Genomic DNA, 15,736 nt, shown 5'->3' with positions numbered 1-15,736 from the left:
GTCCTCTGTCATCTCAGGAGAGGATTTAGTTGGGCAACTGGCCGGATATATGTCCGGTTCTTTACCTGGATCTCCACTGATCTAACGCGACCATCGGTCCCAGGCATGGTCTTAGTGATATGGCCCACCGGCTAGGAGGCTCCAGGCAGCTGAGGGTCCACCATCATTACTACTTGGCCAGTTTCCAGGCTGACCGTTTCTCTCCGCCGTTTCCCTCTTTGCTGTAGGCTTGGTAGGTAATCCCGAATGAATCGGGCCCAGAAATGGTCAGCCAAGATCTGACTGTGTCGCCACCGGCGTCTGCCAACGAGGTAGGGATCAGTATACATGGCTTGAGGAAGTGACGCATCTTGGCGTCCCATCAAGAGCATATTCGGTGTAACCGGATCGGGGTCAGCGATGTCTGCAGAGAGATATCCCAAGGGGTTGGAGTTCAGTATCCCCTCCACCTCTATCAGGACGGTACGCAAGACAGTTTCAGTGACAGTTTGGTCCCTCAGGACGACTCGTGAGGCCGTCTTTACAGATTGTATCTCTCGCTCCCATGTTCCTCCAAAATGAGGAGCTCCTGGAGGGTTAAATTTGAATGAGATTTGTTGGTCCATCAGCTGATCCCGAAGGCTGGGTTCCATGGCTTGGAAGGCTTCCTCCAACCTGGCTTCTCCTGCCTTGAAGTTTGTGCCCGACAGCCAGGATCTCGTAGGGTTTCCCCCGTCGGGAGATAAACCGCCGCAGGGCCACGAGGAAGGCTTCAGTATCCAAACTCTCCAGTAGCTGGACACATCTAGTTGTCAAACACTTGAATAGAATGCCCCAGCGCTTTTCCACTCGACGACCTAGCTTGACCGTCAAGGGGCCAAAAGCAATCTACTCCTGTTGACCAAAAGGGTGGTTTGAGGAGGTCATATTTGGTCATATTCTGGGGCAAGAGAGAGAAGATGGCTGTCCTTGGCCACTTCCCTACCGGTTTTCAGTGCTTTTAGCTCCTCAGGGAAGCTAACTGCTTGCGCATGCTGGAGGAGTAGTGTCTCTGCCGCGAGGGAGGTGGGTATAGAAGCCACCCCATCTTAGGTCTGGTTTAAGGTGGCAACCAGACCCGGCAGGGTTTGGGATTGTGCTAGGTGAGGGAGAGCTGTTGTTAGTTCAGTTGAGATGCTGTAGCATTGGGTGGACTTCCTTAACTCATGAGCTTCAGTTGGTTGCGGAGGGGCCGCACGACAGGGGGCTGTCGGCCACTCGTTCTCTGGTTGGGACAAGAATGGTGGTCCCAAGCTCCAGCGAAGGGGTTGAGCCAGTTCTTTAAGGGTTTAACCACGAGTAACGTCATCAGCAGGATTGTTTACGTTGTCCACATACCTGCAGTCCTGGACTTCTGTTAGGTCTTGGATTTTCGCAATGCGAGTTTCGACGAACACCTTATACCTGCAGGACTCCGACTTGAGCCAGGTCAGTACAGTGGTCGAATCACTCCGGTAGATGACCCTTTCGATTGGCAAGGTGAGCTCGGCTCGCAAGGTAGAGGCCAACTGGGCTCCGGAAAGGGCAGCGCTGAGTTCCAGCCTAGGCAATGACAACTGCTTCTTAGGTGCGACCCTGGACATGACAAAGGAGACATGGGTGTGGCCTGCCTTATCCTCCACTCTTAGATAGGAAACCACCCCATAAGCTCGCTCCGAAGAGTCACAGAACACATGCAGTTCCAGGCATGATCCCAGTTGGTCAGCACAGGGTGGTACATAACATTTTGACAGAGCTCCGATAACTCTGTTTTCCAACAGATCCATCATTCCACTAGGTCAGCCGGGTGGATCGGTTCATCCCAGTCCCTCTTGGTCTGCCACAGGTCCTGGACTAAGACTTTGGCCCGGGTTGTGTATGGCAGGATATACCCAAGGGGATCGTATTGACTGGCCAGGGTCCGATAGATGGTGCGCAGAGTGGGGGTTTTGGTACTCAGGGCTGAGCGCTTGTACCCCAGGGTATCCGGTATGCAGCTCTATCTCAGTCCTCAAATGGGCTCTCGTGGGTTAGCGCCAGACTGCGATAGCCATAGTTCACTGCTACTGGACCTGGCTTGTGCCGGAAGGTGCTGGATAACCTCCGCTCTGTTACTCGCCCACTGTCGGACCTCAAATCCACCTTTGGACAGGCGATTCCGTACTTTATCAAGGAGTGCTTTCGCTTCAGCCGTGGATGGGACGCTCTGTAAGCAGTGATCCACATAGAAGGCATTCGCCACTGAATCCCATACTTCTGGGTCACTGTCTGGGTGCTCCCATGCATGTCTCTGCAGAAAGTATGTAGCACAGCAAGGACTGCAGGTGGTGCCAAATGGGAGTACTTGCCATTCATAGATTGTAGGCTCTGCGTCTCATTCCATATCTCGCCATATGAACTGGAGAAGTCTGGTGTCGGAAGGCAGCAGACAAATCTGATGAAACATGGCTTTGATGTCTCCACTGATGGCTGTGGAGTGCTGCCGTAACTGGAGGACACCGAGCAAGGAAGGACCTAAGGTTGGTCCAGGGAGTAGACAGTCATTCAGGCTTTGACCAGCAGCTTGAAATGAACAGCTGAAGACAAGTCTGTACTTCCTGGATAACATGGATAACATTGCTGGATAACATGGTGAGTGAGATACCAGGATTCACTGAGTGGGTTTCCCTCTTCATGAGCTATCACTTTGGTGACATAGCCTGCCGTCACAAGGTTATGAATCTCTCGGTTATGAACTTCAGCAAGCTCAGGATTCTTCACCAGGTGCCGCTACGTTCCACGCAGTAGTGGGAGTACAGCCCGTGTCGTGGTTGCCAGAGGAGGATGGTTTGGGCACCCGTAGCAGTGGGATCGCGTATCTCTGAACGCCATCCAGTTCAGTGGTGGTGGTGCGCTTCTCCAGGAGGTCTAATGCATAGGAGTCATGTTTCGAGCGGGTGACCTCCCGTAGCTTTCGGTTGGAGAAGGTGTCCATCTTCCATAGCATCTCCACATTACGAAGGAGATCAGTGGCTGGACAGGGAGATGGAGCTGGATTGCTTCTGGTGAAGAGGACTTGCTGTGACTGTACAGCTTGGGTGGAGAGAAGGAGATGGGCTGGACCTTGCACAGCCCAAGGATGTACGGACAGCAACGGGCCCTCCTTCTGGTTCCAGCTCGTATAGGCTTAGTCGGGGTAACAAGATGTGGGTGGTCTGAACCAATCAGGATGAGTGGTGCAACCCTTGCCAGGTTAGGTAGAGGCAATCAGCAGAGATGAGGATATTGTTTCTGTAGAACTCTTACTGGGCAGGAGTGCTCTGCGAGATTCAAGCCATCTGCCGTGAAGGCATTGGCCACGTCCCGCTGTCCTGAAGGTGAAATGCTAAAGGTCACAGCAGAGCCTTTCACTTGGATAACATCATGTTGCACCGTTCTGAGGTTAAGGGTCTCGGGGGTCCCCTCCAGGTTAAGGGTCTCGGGGGTCCCCTCCAGGTTAAGGGTCTCGGGGGTCCCCTCCAGGTTAAGGGTCTCGGGGGTCCCCTCCAGGTTAAGGGTCTCGGGGGTCCCCTCCAGGTTAAGGGTCTCGGGGGTCCCCTCCAGGTTAAGGGTCTCGGGGTCCCCTCCAGGTTTAGCTGACGGGTGGCCGCCGTGAGAATGATTGTTCTTTCACACCCATCATCTAGAACGGCGAATGTATCCATGCTCCGCCGTTCACTTTGCAGAGTGACCTTTGACCCTTGGGAGACCGGTTCTGCTATTCGAGGTACAGCTCCTTTGCAGCTCCTACCATGAGCATACTCTGCTCCTTCTGTGCTTGGGGAATTACATCATGCAACACTGAGATGGATTTCCTTACAGCGATTGCAGGGTTTCCTCAAATGTGCAGGTCTCCGCCTTATGGCTACGGGCACACTTGTAGCGTCGCTCACCTGAAGTTATCCAGGCCTTCAATTGAGGTTGAGTGAGCTTTTTTAACCCTGGGGCATGAGCCAAGGAAATGCCCCTTATTATTGCAATAGGGGCGGTAAGGCTGGAATTTGATGTTCTTGCTCTTGAGAGAGCTCCTCTTTCCGGCTTCCTCCCCGGCTTCACTATTTAAGTACATGGGATTTGGCCTTTTATGGCCCTCCTGGCGTTCATAAACCCCGGAGGCTGTGGCTGAGATTGTGGCCGGGTGAGCGATGCTCTTCGCCCTCGCCTTCACCAGCAACCATGCTGCCAGGTCTCTGAGAGCATAGGTGCTTCTCGAGCCCTCTTTCAGGATGACCTTGTTCAAACAATGTTTGATGAAACTGTCTCTGAGGTAGGCTGGAAGCTTGCTAAGAAGCCTTTCCACGTGGGAGCCACATTTCAGCTCGTTCCCGTCTTCTCCTTCAACGGATTGGAGCATTGAGGTCAGGGATTGGACAGCCAGGGAGAACTCTTGGAAGGCAGCATGGTCTCCCATTTTAATTGGAGACGTGTTCAGGATGTTGTTTAGTTCATTCTGGACTAGCTGGCGTGGCTCACCATATCTCGCCTTCAGGGCCTGGAGAGCGGCACTGTATGGTGTTGCGGAGCGAAAAAAGGATTGGGCTAGCCTGTATGCACTGGGAAACCGCCAGTGATCCATCAGTACTTGGTATTTGTAGCGTTCTGACAGATGCCTGAATACCCAGTAGGCTCTCCAATGCCATTTCCAAAAGGACAAATTCACTCTCCGCTCTCAAAGTATGGTAGTTTGGGTCTGGGAATTCCATAGGCTGAGGCTACTAGCAGTTTCATAATGTTGGCTCCCTCTTCTGGTTGCGTGAAGGATAAACCCGGGACTTCTGATGATCCCACTGTGGCCTCATTGGGCCTGTCCCCTACTGTCCCAGACCCTCCATTGGTGGCAGCCTGAATTGGGTGAGAGTCCCCCCCGCACCTGATATTTGATGACTGGCCTGGCCCAGGCCCTGGACGAGAGGAACGATTTGCCGTGGTTGGTAATTGGTGGAAAGGTCGAAGGATTGGTGCTTTGTCTAGATGAAGGAGGAATGCTAACTTGTGTCACTGGCATAGAGGGCGTTGGCGGAGCGGCCTGTCCCCCATGCTCCGTGTTGGCTGTTGACCTCGGAGCCTCTGGGGACTGTGTGCCATGCTGTACCAGAGGGGCAGATTGGGAAAGGAAGGCAGACAGGTCAGGTCCATGTGGAGGGGTGGTCAGGTCAACTCCCTGTTCGTTCCTCTCCAGGAAGGATGAGACCATCCGTGCCTCCTCCAATTCCCTTCTGGCTTGGCGGTGCCGTCGCTGCTGTGCCAGGTCCTTGGCAATGAATTCCCGTTCCTGTAGAGCACTACGGGCCTGCACATCCAATAGGTGACATCGTTCGTCAGCCTGTCGTTCCTCCTCAATCTGACGCTCAATTTCCTCCAACGCTAATAGTTTCATCCTCTCTCGTAGGACAGCGGTCTGTGAATCGCTGAGGGCTAGTGAATGGCGGCGGCCATGGCCACTTCCAAAGGGGTATCCACTGGTCGAACTCTCACTCCGTCTAGAGTGCCTCGACCACTTCCCATTAGTCAAAGGGGTGAGTGGAGCCTGCCTCAGGAAGCTGGTCGACCTGTGCGGTGGGAGTTACCTCATCCATGGGTTCTTCCTGTAGACCACTTTCCCGTCCCAAAGCAGTTTCCGGTGCTTGGCTCGGAGGGGATGGTTGATGGCTGAAACGTACAGTTGATCCATCGCCACTTTGAGCTCTGGTGGGCTTGCCCTCTGATGTGGGAAACTCTGACACATAATCCTTAAGATAACCAGGTGTCTGGTTCTTCTGGTGCTGCTGGTGGTTGAGGATGAAGTCTTCTTTGTTGCTTTAGGCTTCGCTCCTGGATCTTTTATTTGTTCCAGTACCTTTCCCTCAGCTGCTCTTTCCTCCTCTCTTCTTCCTTCCAGTGGAGACAATTATTCCTTCTCCATTTCCTTTTCACCCGGCTTTGCTTCAGTCATCATCCTGCTCGAATGACCATTGAAAGATCAGTGGAATCTGTGTGGGTAGCTGGACAGGTAGGATGGCTGACAGTGAAGGTGATCAAGGCTCAGGTGACAGAGGAATGGATGAGACTGAGGCAGGAAGGCCTTTAACCATAAAGTGGTATATTTACTGGGTAGTTTCTGGTGGATTCATGGACGCAGAACTTCGGGTTAGACGGAGTTACGGAAGAGAAAGCAGCGAGATCGGGCGATGGCGATTTCCTCCTTTTAATGAGTTGATCTGTCGGACATTTCCACCTGACCTAATTAAAGCACCCCTAGCCCAGCTGAGCAAGTGGCCATGAATTAAAGGATTCTTCCACCAACTCCATGGGCCTTTTCTACACTTCTAGAATCAGCTTCTCATGACAGAACACTGGTTCACTGTAGATCACTCCATCCTTCTAGATTTCCTCTGATTCACATGTATTAGCATGAATGGCAAAGCTCTGTTGTTAAAGACAAATTACATAATGGCCCTCTCTCCCTCCCTATTTCATCCTCTCTCTCTATGATGGTCTCGCTCACTTCTGTCTGGTCAGTAATGACGGGGGTTGTCTGTAATAGGCAACAGGGACATAGAATACCAAAGGTCTGTACCTGTTCAGGGTTAGGGGTCAGGGTGTGTACCTGGGACTTCATCTGGGCAGCCTTCTCAGGGTCAACAGCCAGTACATGTTGGTAGTGGCGGATGGTGTGCTGACGGTCCTTGTTCTCCGCACGCACATACCGCCTCAGAGCCTGCAGGATACGGTGGGGCTGGGGGAGGGGTGGAGAGAGGGAGAAATGGGGGAGGAGGAGAGAAAAGGGGGAGGGGGGGGGGAGGGGTGGAGAGAGGGAGAAATGGGGGAGGAAGAGAGAAAAAGGGTGAGGGGGGGGGGTGGAGAGAGGGAGAAATGGGGGAGGAAGAGAGAAAAAGGGTGAGGGGGGGAGGGGTGGAGAGAGGGAGAAGTGGGGGAGGAGGAGAGAAAAGGGGTGAGGGGGGGAGGGGTGGAGAGAGGGAGAAATGGGGGAGGAAGAGAGAAAAAGGGTGAGGGGGGGGGAGGGGGGAGAGAGGGAGGGAGAAGTGGGGGAGGAGGAGAGAAAAAGGGTGAGGGGGGGGAGTGCGGGGAGGCGAGGGAGAAGAGAGAGGGGGGTTATAACATCAATTTGCATGATTCTTCCATAGGCAGTAGTGTATGTATGACACATGAAACTAGAGGACAGGAAGGAGAGAGAGACAGAGAGAGAATAGGGTGCCATTTGGGGACCACATGATATTAGATAAGAGCTATAAAACATGGAACAGAGATTATGGAGGACCTCATGAGATTAGATAAGAGCTATAAAACATGGAACAGAGATTATGGAGGACCCCATGATATTAGATAAGAGCTATAAAACATGGAACAGAGATTATGGAGGACCTCATGAGATTAGATAAGAGCTATAAAACATGGAACAGAGATTATGGAGGACCCCATGATATTAGATAAGAGCTATAAAACATGGAACAGAGATTATGGAGGACCACATGATATTAGATAAGAGGTATAAAACATGGAACAGGGATTATGGAGGACCACATGATATTAGATAAGAGGTATAAAACATGGAACAGGGATTATGGAGGACCCCATGATATTAGATAAGAGCTATAAAACATGGAACAGGGATTATGGAGGACCACATGATATTGGATAAGAGCTATAAAATATGGAACAGGGATTATGGAGGACCACATTATATTAGATAAGAGCTATAAAACATGGAACAGGGATTATGGAGGACCACATGATATTGGATAAGAGCTATAAAATATGGAACAGGGATTATGGAGGATGATTGGTATTAGATAAAACATGGAACAGGGATTATGGAGGATGATTGGTATTAGATAAAACATGGAACAGGGATTATGGAGGATGATTGGTATTAGATAAAACATGGAACAGGGATTATGGAGGATGATTGGTATTAGATAAAACATGGAACAGGGATTATGGAGGAAGATTGGTATTAGATAAAACATGGAACAGGGATTATGGAGGAAGATTGGTATTAGATAAAACATGGAACAGGGATTATGGTGGAAGATTGGTATTAGATAAAACATGGAACAAGGATTATGGTGGAAGATTGGTATTAGATAAAACATGGAACAGGGATTATGGAGGAAGATTGGTATTAGATAAAACATGGAACAGGGATTATGGAGGAAGATTGGTATTAGATAAAACATGGAACAGGGATTATGGAGGATGATTGGTATTAGATAAAACATGGAACAGGGATTATGGAGGATGATTGGTATTAGATAAAACATGGAACAGGGATTATGGAGGATGATTGGTATTAGATAAAACATGGAACAGGGATTATTGAGGACCACATGATATTAGATAAGAGGTATAAAACATGGAACAGGGATTATGGAGGACCACATGATATTAGATAAGAGGTATAAAACAGGGATTATGGAGGATCACATGATATTAGATAAGAGGTATAAAACATGGAACAGGGATTATGGAGGATGATTGGTATTAGATAAAACATGGAACAGGGATTATGGAGGACCACATGATATTAGATAAGAGGTATAAAACAGGGATTATGGATTACGGAGGACGACTGATGAAGGTGTCCATGTGATTGACCATGTTGCCCAGAGTGTATGTGTGTTGTCTGTAACCTACCCTCGGTGGGTCAGCCTGCAGGGCGGCTAAGTAGTTCTCCAGCGCCAGGCGGCGGCGGTCGTTAAGCATGGCCTCTACCCGAGCCAGGTGGGTCTCAACCAGCTGTTGCTTTTCACTGGCTGCCTCCTCTTCCAGGGACTCTACCGTGGCCTGGAAGTGCTGAAGGGGACACACTGCATAGTGAGATAACACACTCACCCCAACAGATCCACAGATGATGCAATCTATATATCGCACTCCACACTGCCCTCTCCCACCTGGACAAGAGAGACACACCTACGTGAGAATTCTGTAAATTGATTACAGCTCAGCATTCAACACCATAGTGCCCTCCAAGCTCATCAGGTAGGTAACAACACATCTGCCACTCGACACGGGTCCCCTCAGGGGTGTGTGTCCACTCCCCTCATGTACTTCCTGTTCACCCACGACTGCATGGCCAAAACCATCCTTAAGTTCGCTGACGACAGAAATGTTTTTAAGCCGGATCACCTGACGACGATGAGACAGCCTATTAGGGAGGAGGTCAGAGACCTGGCAGTGCCAGAACAACGATCTCCCTCAATGTCGGCAAGACAAAGGAGCTGATCGTGGACTACAGGAAACGGAGGGTTGAGCATGTTCCCCTTCACATCGTGGGGGCTGTAGTGGAGCGGGTCCAGAGCTTCAAGTTCCTCAGTGTCCACATCACTAAGGATCTATCATGGTCCACACACGCCAACACGGTCGTGAAGAGGGCACGAAAACATCCCTTCCCCCCCCCAGGAGAAAACATTTGGCATGATCAGATACTCAAGTCGTTCTACAGCTGCACCATCGAGAGCATCCTGACTGGCTACATCACCGCCTGGTATGGGAACTGCTTGGCATCCGACAGCAAGGCACTACAGAGGGTAGTGCGTACAGCCCAGTACATCACTGGGGTCAAGATTCCTGCCATCCAGGACCTCTATAACAGGCGGTGTCAGAGGAAGGCCCTAAACATTGTCAAAGACACCAGCCACCAAAGTCATAGACTGTTCTCTCTGCTACAGCACAGAAAGTGGTACCCGAAGCGCCAAGTCTGGTGTAGGCTTGGCCCTCATTGAAGAGTTCTCTGTCAACTGGAGTTGAACGACAAAATAATCCAGGAACAAAGGACAATTCCCAAGGACTAGTCATCCCTTCCCCCTCTGAGGGGCCAACATGTATTTCTCTGTTTCAGTATCCAGAGGACTGACTATATCTCTGTTACAGTATCCAGAGGACTGACTATATCTCTGTTACAGTATCCAGAGGACTGACTATATCTCTGTTACAGTATCCAGAGGACTGACTATATCTCTGTTACAGTATCCAGAGGGCTGACTATATCTCTGTTACAGTATCCAGAGGACTGACTATTGAATGTGTCTCTGTTACAGTATCCAGAGGACTGATTATATCTCTGTTACAGTATCCAGAGGACTGACTATATCTCTATTACAGTATCCAGAGGGCTGACTATATCTCTGTTACAGTATCCAGAGGACTGACTATTGAATGTCTCTCTGTTACAGTATCCAGAGGACTGACTATATCTCTGTTTCAGTATCCAGAGGACTGACTATATCTCTGTTACAGTATCCAGAGGACTGACTATATCTCTGTTACAGTATCCAGAGGACTGACTATATCTCTGTTACAGTATCCAGAGGACTGACTATTGAATGTGTCTCTGTTACAGTATCCAGAGGACTGACTGTTGAATGAGTCTCTGTTACAGTATCCAGAGGACTGACTATATCTCTGTTACAGTATCCAGAGGGCTGACTATATCTCTGTTACAGTATCCAGAGGACTGACTATATCTCTGTTACAGTATCCAGAGGACTGACTATATCTCTGTTACAGTATCCAGAGGACTGACTATATCTCTGTTACAGTATCCAGAGGACTGACTATATCTCTGTTACAGTATCCAGAGGACTGACTATATCTCTGTTACAGTATCCAGAGGACTGACTATATCTCTGTTACAGTATCCAGAGGGCTGACTATTGAATGTGTCTCTGTTACAGTATCCAGAGGACTGACTGTTGAATGAGTCTCTGTTACAGTATCCAGAGGACTGACTATATCTCTGTTACAGTATCCAGAGGACTGACTATATCTCTGTTACAGTATCCAGAGGACTGAATATATCTCTGTTACAGTATCCAGAGGACTGACTATTGAATGTGTCTCTGTTACAGTATCCAGAGGACTGACTAAATCTCTGTTACAGTATCCAGAGGGCTGACTATATCTCTGTTACAGTATCCAGAGGACTGACTATATCTCCGTTACAGTATCCAGAGGACTGACTATATCTCCGTTACAGTATCCAGAGGACTGACTATATCTCTGTTACAGTATCCAGAGGACTGACTATATCTCTGTTACAGTATCCAGAGGACTGACTATATCTCTGTTACAGTATCCAGAGGACTGACTATATCTCTGTTACAGTGTCCAGAGGACTGACTATATCTCTGTTACAGTATCCAGAGGACTGACTATATCTCTGTTACAGTGTCCAGAGGACTGACTATATCTCTGTTACAGTATCCAGAGGACTGACTATTGAATGTGTCTCTGTTACAGTATCCAGAGGACTGACTATATCTCTGTTACAGTATCCAGAGGACTGACTATATCTCTGTTACAGTATCCAGAGGACTGACTATATCTCTGTTACAGTATCCAGAGGACTGACTATATCTCTGTTACAGTATCCAGAGGACTGACTATATCTCTGTTACAGTATCCAGAGGACTGACTATATCTCTGTTACAGTATCCAGAGGACTGACTATATCTCTGTTACAGTATCCAGAGGACTGACTATATCTCTGTTTCAGTATCCAGAGGGCTGACTATATCTCTGTTACAGTATCCAGAGGACTGACTATATCTCTGTTACAGTATCCAGAGGACTGACTATTGAATGTGTCTCTGTTACAGTATCCAGAGGACTGACTATATCTCTGTTACAGTATCCAGAGGACTGACTATATCTCTGTTACAGTATCCAGAGGACTGACTATATCTCTGTTACAGTATCCAGAGGACTGACTATATCTCTGTTACAGTATCCAGAGGACTGACTATATCTCTGTTTCAGTATCCAGAGGACTGACTATATCTCTGTTACAGTATCCAGAGGACTGACTATTGAATGTGTCTCTGTTACAGTATCCAGAGGACTGACTATATCTCTGTTTCAGTATCCAGAGGACTGACTATATCTCTGTTACAGTATCCAGAGGACTGACTATTGAATGTGTCTCTGTTACAGTATCCAGAGGACTGACTATATCTCTGTTACAGTATCCAGAGGACTGACTATATCTCTGTTACAGTATCCAGAGGACTGACTATATCTCTGTTACAGTATCCAGAGGACTGACTATATCTCTGTTACAGTATCCAGAGGACTGACTATATCTCTGTTACAGTGTCCAGAGGACTGACTATATCTCTGTTACAGTGTCCAGAGGACTGACTATATCTCTGTTACAGTATCCAGAGGACTGACTATATCTCTGTTACAGTATCCAGAGGACTGACTATATCTCTGTTACAGTATCCAGAGGACTGACTATATCTCTGTTACAGTATCCAGAGGACTGACTATATCTCTGTTACAGTATCCAGAGGACTGACTATATCTCTGTTACAGTATCCAGAGGGCTGACTATTGAATGTGTCTCTGTTACAGTATCCAGAGGACTGACTATATCTCTGTTTCAGTATCCAGAGGACTGACTATATCTCTGTTACAGTATCCAGAGGACTGACTATATCTCTGTTACAGTATCCAGAGGACTGACTATATCTCTGTTACAGTATCCAGAGGGCTGACTATTGAATGTGTCTCTGTTACAGTATCCAGAGGACTGACTGTTGAATGAGTCTCTGTTACAGTATCCAGAGGACTGACTATATCTCTGTTACAGTATCCAGAGGACTGACTATATCTCTGTTACAGTATCCAGAGGACTGAATATATCTCTGTTACAGTATCCAGAGGACTGACTATATCTCTGTTACAGTATCCAGAGGGCTGACTATATCTCTGTTACAGTATCCAGAGGACTGACTATATCTCTGTTACAGTATCCAGAGGACTGACTATATCTCTGTTACAGTATCCAGAGGACTGACTATATCTCTGTTACAGTATCCAGAGGACTGACTATATCTCTGTTACAGTATCCAGAGGACTGACTATATCTCTGTTACAGTATCCAGAGGACTGACTATATCTCTGTTTCAGTATCCAGAGGACTGACTATATCTCTGTTACAGTATCCAGAGGACTGACTATATCTCTGTTACAGTATCCAGAGGACTGAATATATCTCTGTTACAGTATCCAGAGGACTGACTATTGAATGTGTCTCTGTTACAGTATCCAGAGGGCTGACTATATCTCTGTTACAGTATCCAGAGGACTGACTATATCTCTGTTACAGTGTCCAGAGGGCTGACTATGTCTCTGTTACAGTATCCAGAGGACTGACTATATCTCTGTTACAGTATCCAGAGGACTGACTATATCTCTGTTACAGTATCCAGAGGACTGACTATATCTCTGTTACAGTATCCAGAGGACTGACTATATCTCTGTTACAGTATCCAGAGGACTGACTATATCTCTGTTACAGTATCCAGAGGACTGACTATATCTCTGTTACAGTATCCAGAGGACTGACTATATCTCTGTTACAGTATCCAGAGGACTGACTATATCTCTGTTACAGTATCCAGAGGACTGACTATATCTCTGTTACAGTATCCAGAGGACTGACTATTGAATGTCTCTCTGTTACAGTATCCAGAGGACTGACTATTGAATGTGTCTCTGTTACAGTATCCAGAGGACTGACTATATCTCTGTTACAGTATCCAGAGGACTGACTATATCTCTGTTACAGTATCCAGAGGGCTGACTATTGAATGTGTCTCTGTTTCAGTATCCAGAGGACTGACTATATCTCTGTTACAGTATCCAGAGGGCTGACTATATCTCTGTTACAGAATCCAGAGGACTGACTATTGAATGTCTCTCTGTTACATTATCCAGAGGACTGACTATTGAATGAGTGACAGAGTAATGCTATAGTATCCAGGTTTGGTATGTATCTGAAACTTGTTCACTGAGGAAAACTCTGATGCTATCTATATCTATATGATCTCTGTAGTAACTTGTATCTCTGTACAGGGACAACTCTGATGCTATCTATATGTTACCTGGTACTACCTGTATATAACCATGTTATTACCTGGTACTACCTGTATATATAGCCATGTTATTACCTGGTACTTCCTGTATATAACCATGTTATTACCTGGTACTCCCTGTATATAGCCATGTTATTACCTGGTACTCCCTGTATATAGCCATGTTATTACCTGGTACTCCCTGTATATAGCCATGTTATTACCTGGTACCCCCTGTATATAACCATGTTATTACCTGGTACTTCCTGTATATAACCATGTTATTACCTGGTACTCCCTGTATATAACCAAGTTATTACCTGGTACTCCCTGTATATAGCCAAGTTATTACCTGGTACTTCCTGTATATAACCATGTTATTACCTGGTACTTCCTGTATATATAGCCATGTTGTTACCTGGTACTTCCTGTATATATAGCCATGTTATTACCTGGTACTTCCTGTATATAGCCATGTTATTACCTGGTACTCCCTGTATATAGCCATGTTATTACCTGGTACTCCCTGTATATAGCCATGTTATTACCTGGTACTTCCTGTATATCAACTCAGTACTGTAGATATAGTCATGTTATCATTACTCATTGTGTCTCTGCATTGTTTGGAAGGACCTGTAAGTAAGCATACCCCTTACCCTAACCCTCTACCATAAACCCTACCCTACCCTCTAAACCCTACCCTACCCTCTAAACCCTACCCTACCCTCTAAACCCTACCCTACCCTCTAAACCCTACCCTACCCGTGCCTCTAAACCCTACCCGTGCCTCTAAACCCTACCCTCTAAACCCTACCCTCTAAACCCTACCCGTGCCTCTAAACCCTACCCGTGCCTCTAAACCCTACCCGTGCCTCTAAACCCTACCCTTGCCTCTAAATCCTACCCTTGCCTCTAAATCCTACCCTTGCCTCTAAATCCTACCCTTGCCTCTAAATCCTACCCTTGCCTCTAAATCCTACCCTACCCTCTAAACCCTACCCTACCCTCTAAACCCTACCCTACCCTCTAAACCCTACCCTTGCCCCTAAACCCTACCCGTGCCCCTAAACCCTACCCGTGCCCCTAAACCCTACCCGTGCCCCTAAACCCTACCCGTGCCTCTAAACCCTACCCGTGCCTCTAAACCCTACCCGTGCCTCTAAACCCTACCCGTGCCTCTAAACCCTACCCTTGCCTCTAAACCCTACCCTTGCCCCTAAACCCTACCCGTGCCCCTAAACCCTACCCCTGCCTCTAAACCCTACCCCTGCCTCTAAACCCTACCCCTGCCTCTAAACCCTACCCCTGCCTCTAAACCCTACCCCTGCCTCTAAATCCTACCCTACCCTCTAAACCCTACCCTTGCCTCTAAACCCTACCCTCTAAACCCTACCCTACCCTCTAAACCCTACCCTACCCTCTAAACCCTACCCTACCCTCTAAACCCTACCCTACCCTCTAAACCCTACCCTTGCCCCTAAACCCTACCCTTGCCCCTAAACCCTACCCGTGCCTCTAAACCCTACCCGTGCCTCTAAACCCTACCCGTGCCTCTAAACCCTACCCTCTAAACCCTACCCGTGCCTCTAAACCCTACCCGTGCCTCTAAACCCTACCCGTGCCTCTAAACCCTACCCGTGCCTCTAAACCCTACCCGTGCCTCTAAACCCTACCCGTGCCTCTAAAACCTACCCTCTAAACCCTACCCCTAAACCCTACCCGTGCCTCTAAACCCTACCCTTGCCTCTAAACCCTACCCTTGCCTCTAAACCCTACCCTTGCCTCTAAACCCTACCCTTGCCTCTAAACCCTACCCTCTAAACCCTACCCGTGCCTCTAAACCCTACCCTTGCCCCTAAACC

At 48.1% G+C, this 15,736-nt stretch overlaps 1 protein-coding gene across 13 annotated transcripts in view; it reads right to left on the bottom strand.

Moving 5' to 3' along the window:
• Positions 1 to 15,736, bottom strand: part of aplp2 (amyloid beta (A4) precursor-like protein 2) — a 178,289-nt gene that overhangs the window by 50,781 nt on the left and 111,772 nt on the right. For 7 of the 13 annotated variants that reach the window (XM_055895144.1, XM_055895145.1, XM_055895146.1 and 4 more), the window contains exons 10-11: positions 8,650 to 8,808; positions 6,602 to 6,730 (exon numbers count right to left, since the gene is read on the bottom strand). In XM_055895144.1, the coding sequence (XP_055751119.1) occupies positions 6,602 to 6,730; positions 8,650 to 8,808 (288 nt within the window). Of the gene's footprint in view, positions 1 to 6,571; positions 6,731 to 8,649; positions 8,809 to 15,736 lie in introns of all 13 variants that reach the window. The other 6 variants (XM_055895141.1, XM_055895143.1, XM_055895154.1 and 3 more) reach the window with 1 other exon arrangement.

This window comes from Salvelinus fontinalis, chromosome 33 (assembly GCF_029448725.1).
Source record: "Salvelinus fontinalis isolate EN_2023a chromosome 33, ASM2944872v1, whole genome shotgun sequence".
Classification (NCBI taxonomy): Eukaryota; Metazoa; Chordata; class Actinopteri; order Salmoniformes; family Salmonidae; genus Salvelinus; species Salvelinus fontinalis.
The sequence above is the reverse complement of the archived record's forward strand: the minus strand, read 5'-3'. Positions and strand labels throughout refer to the sequence as shown.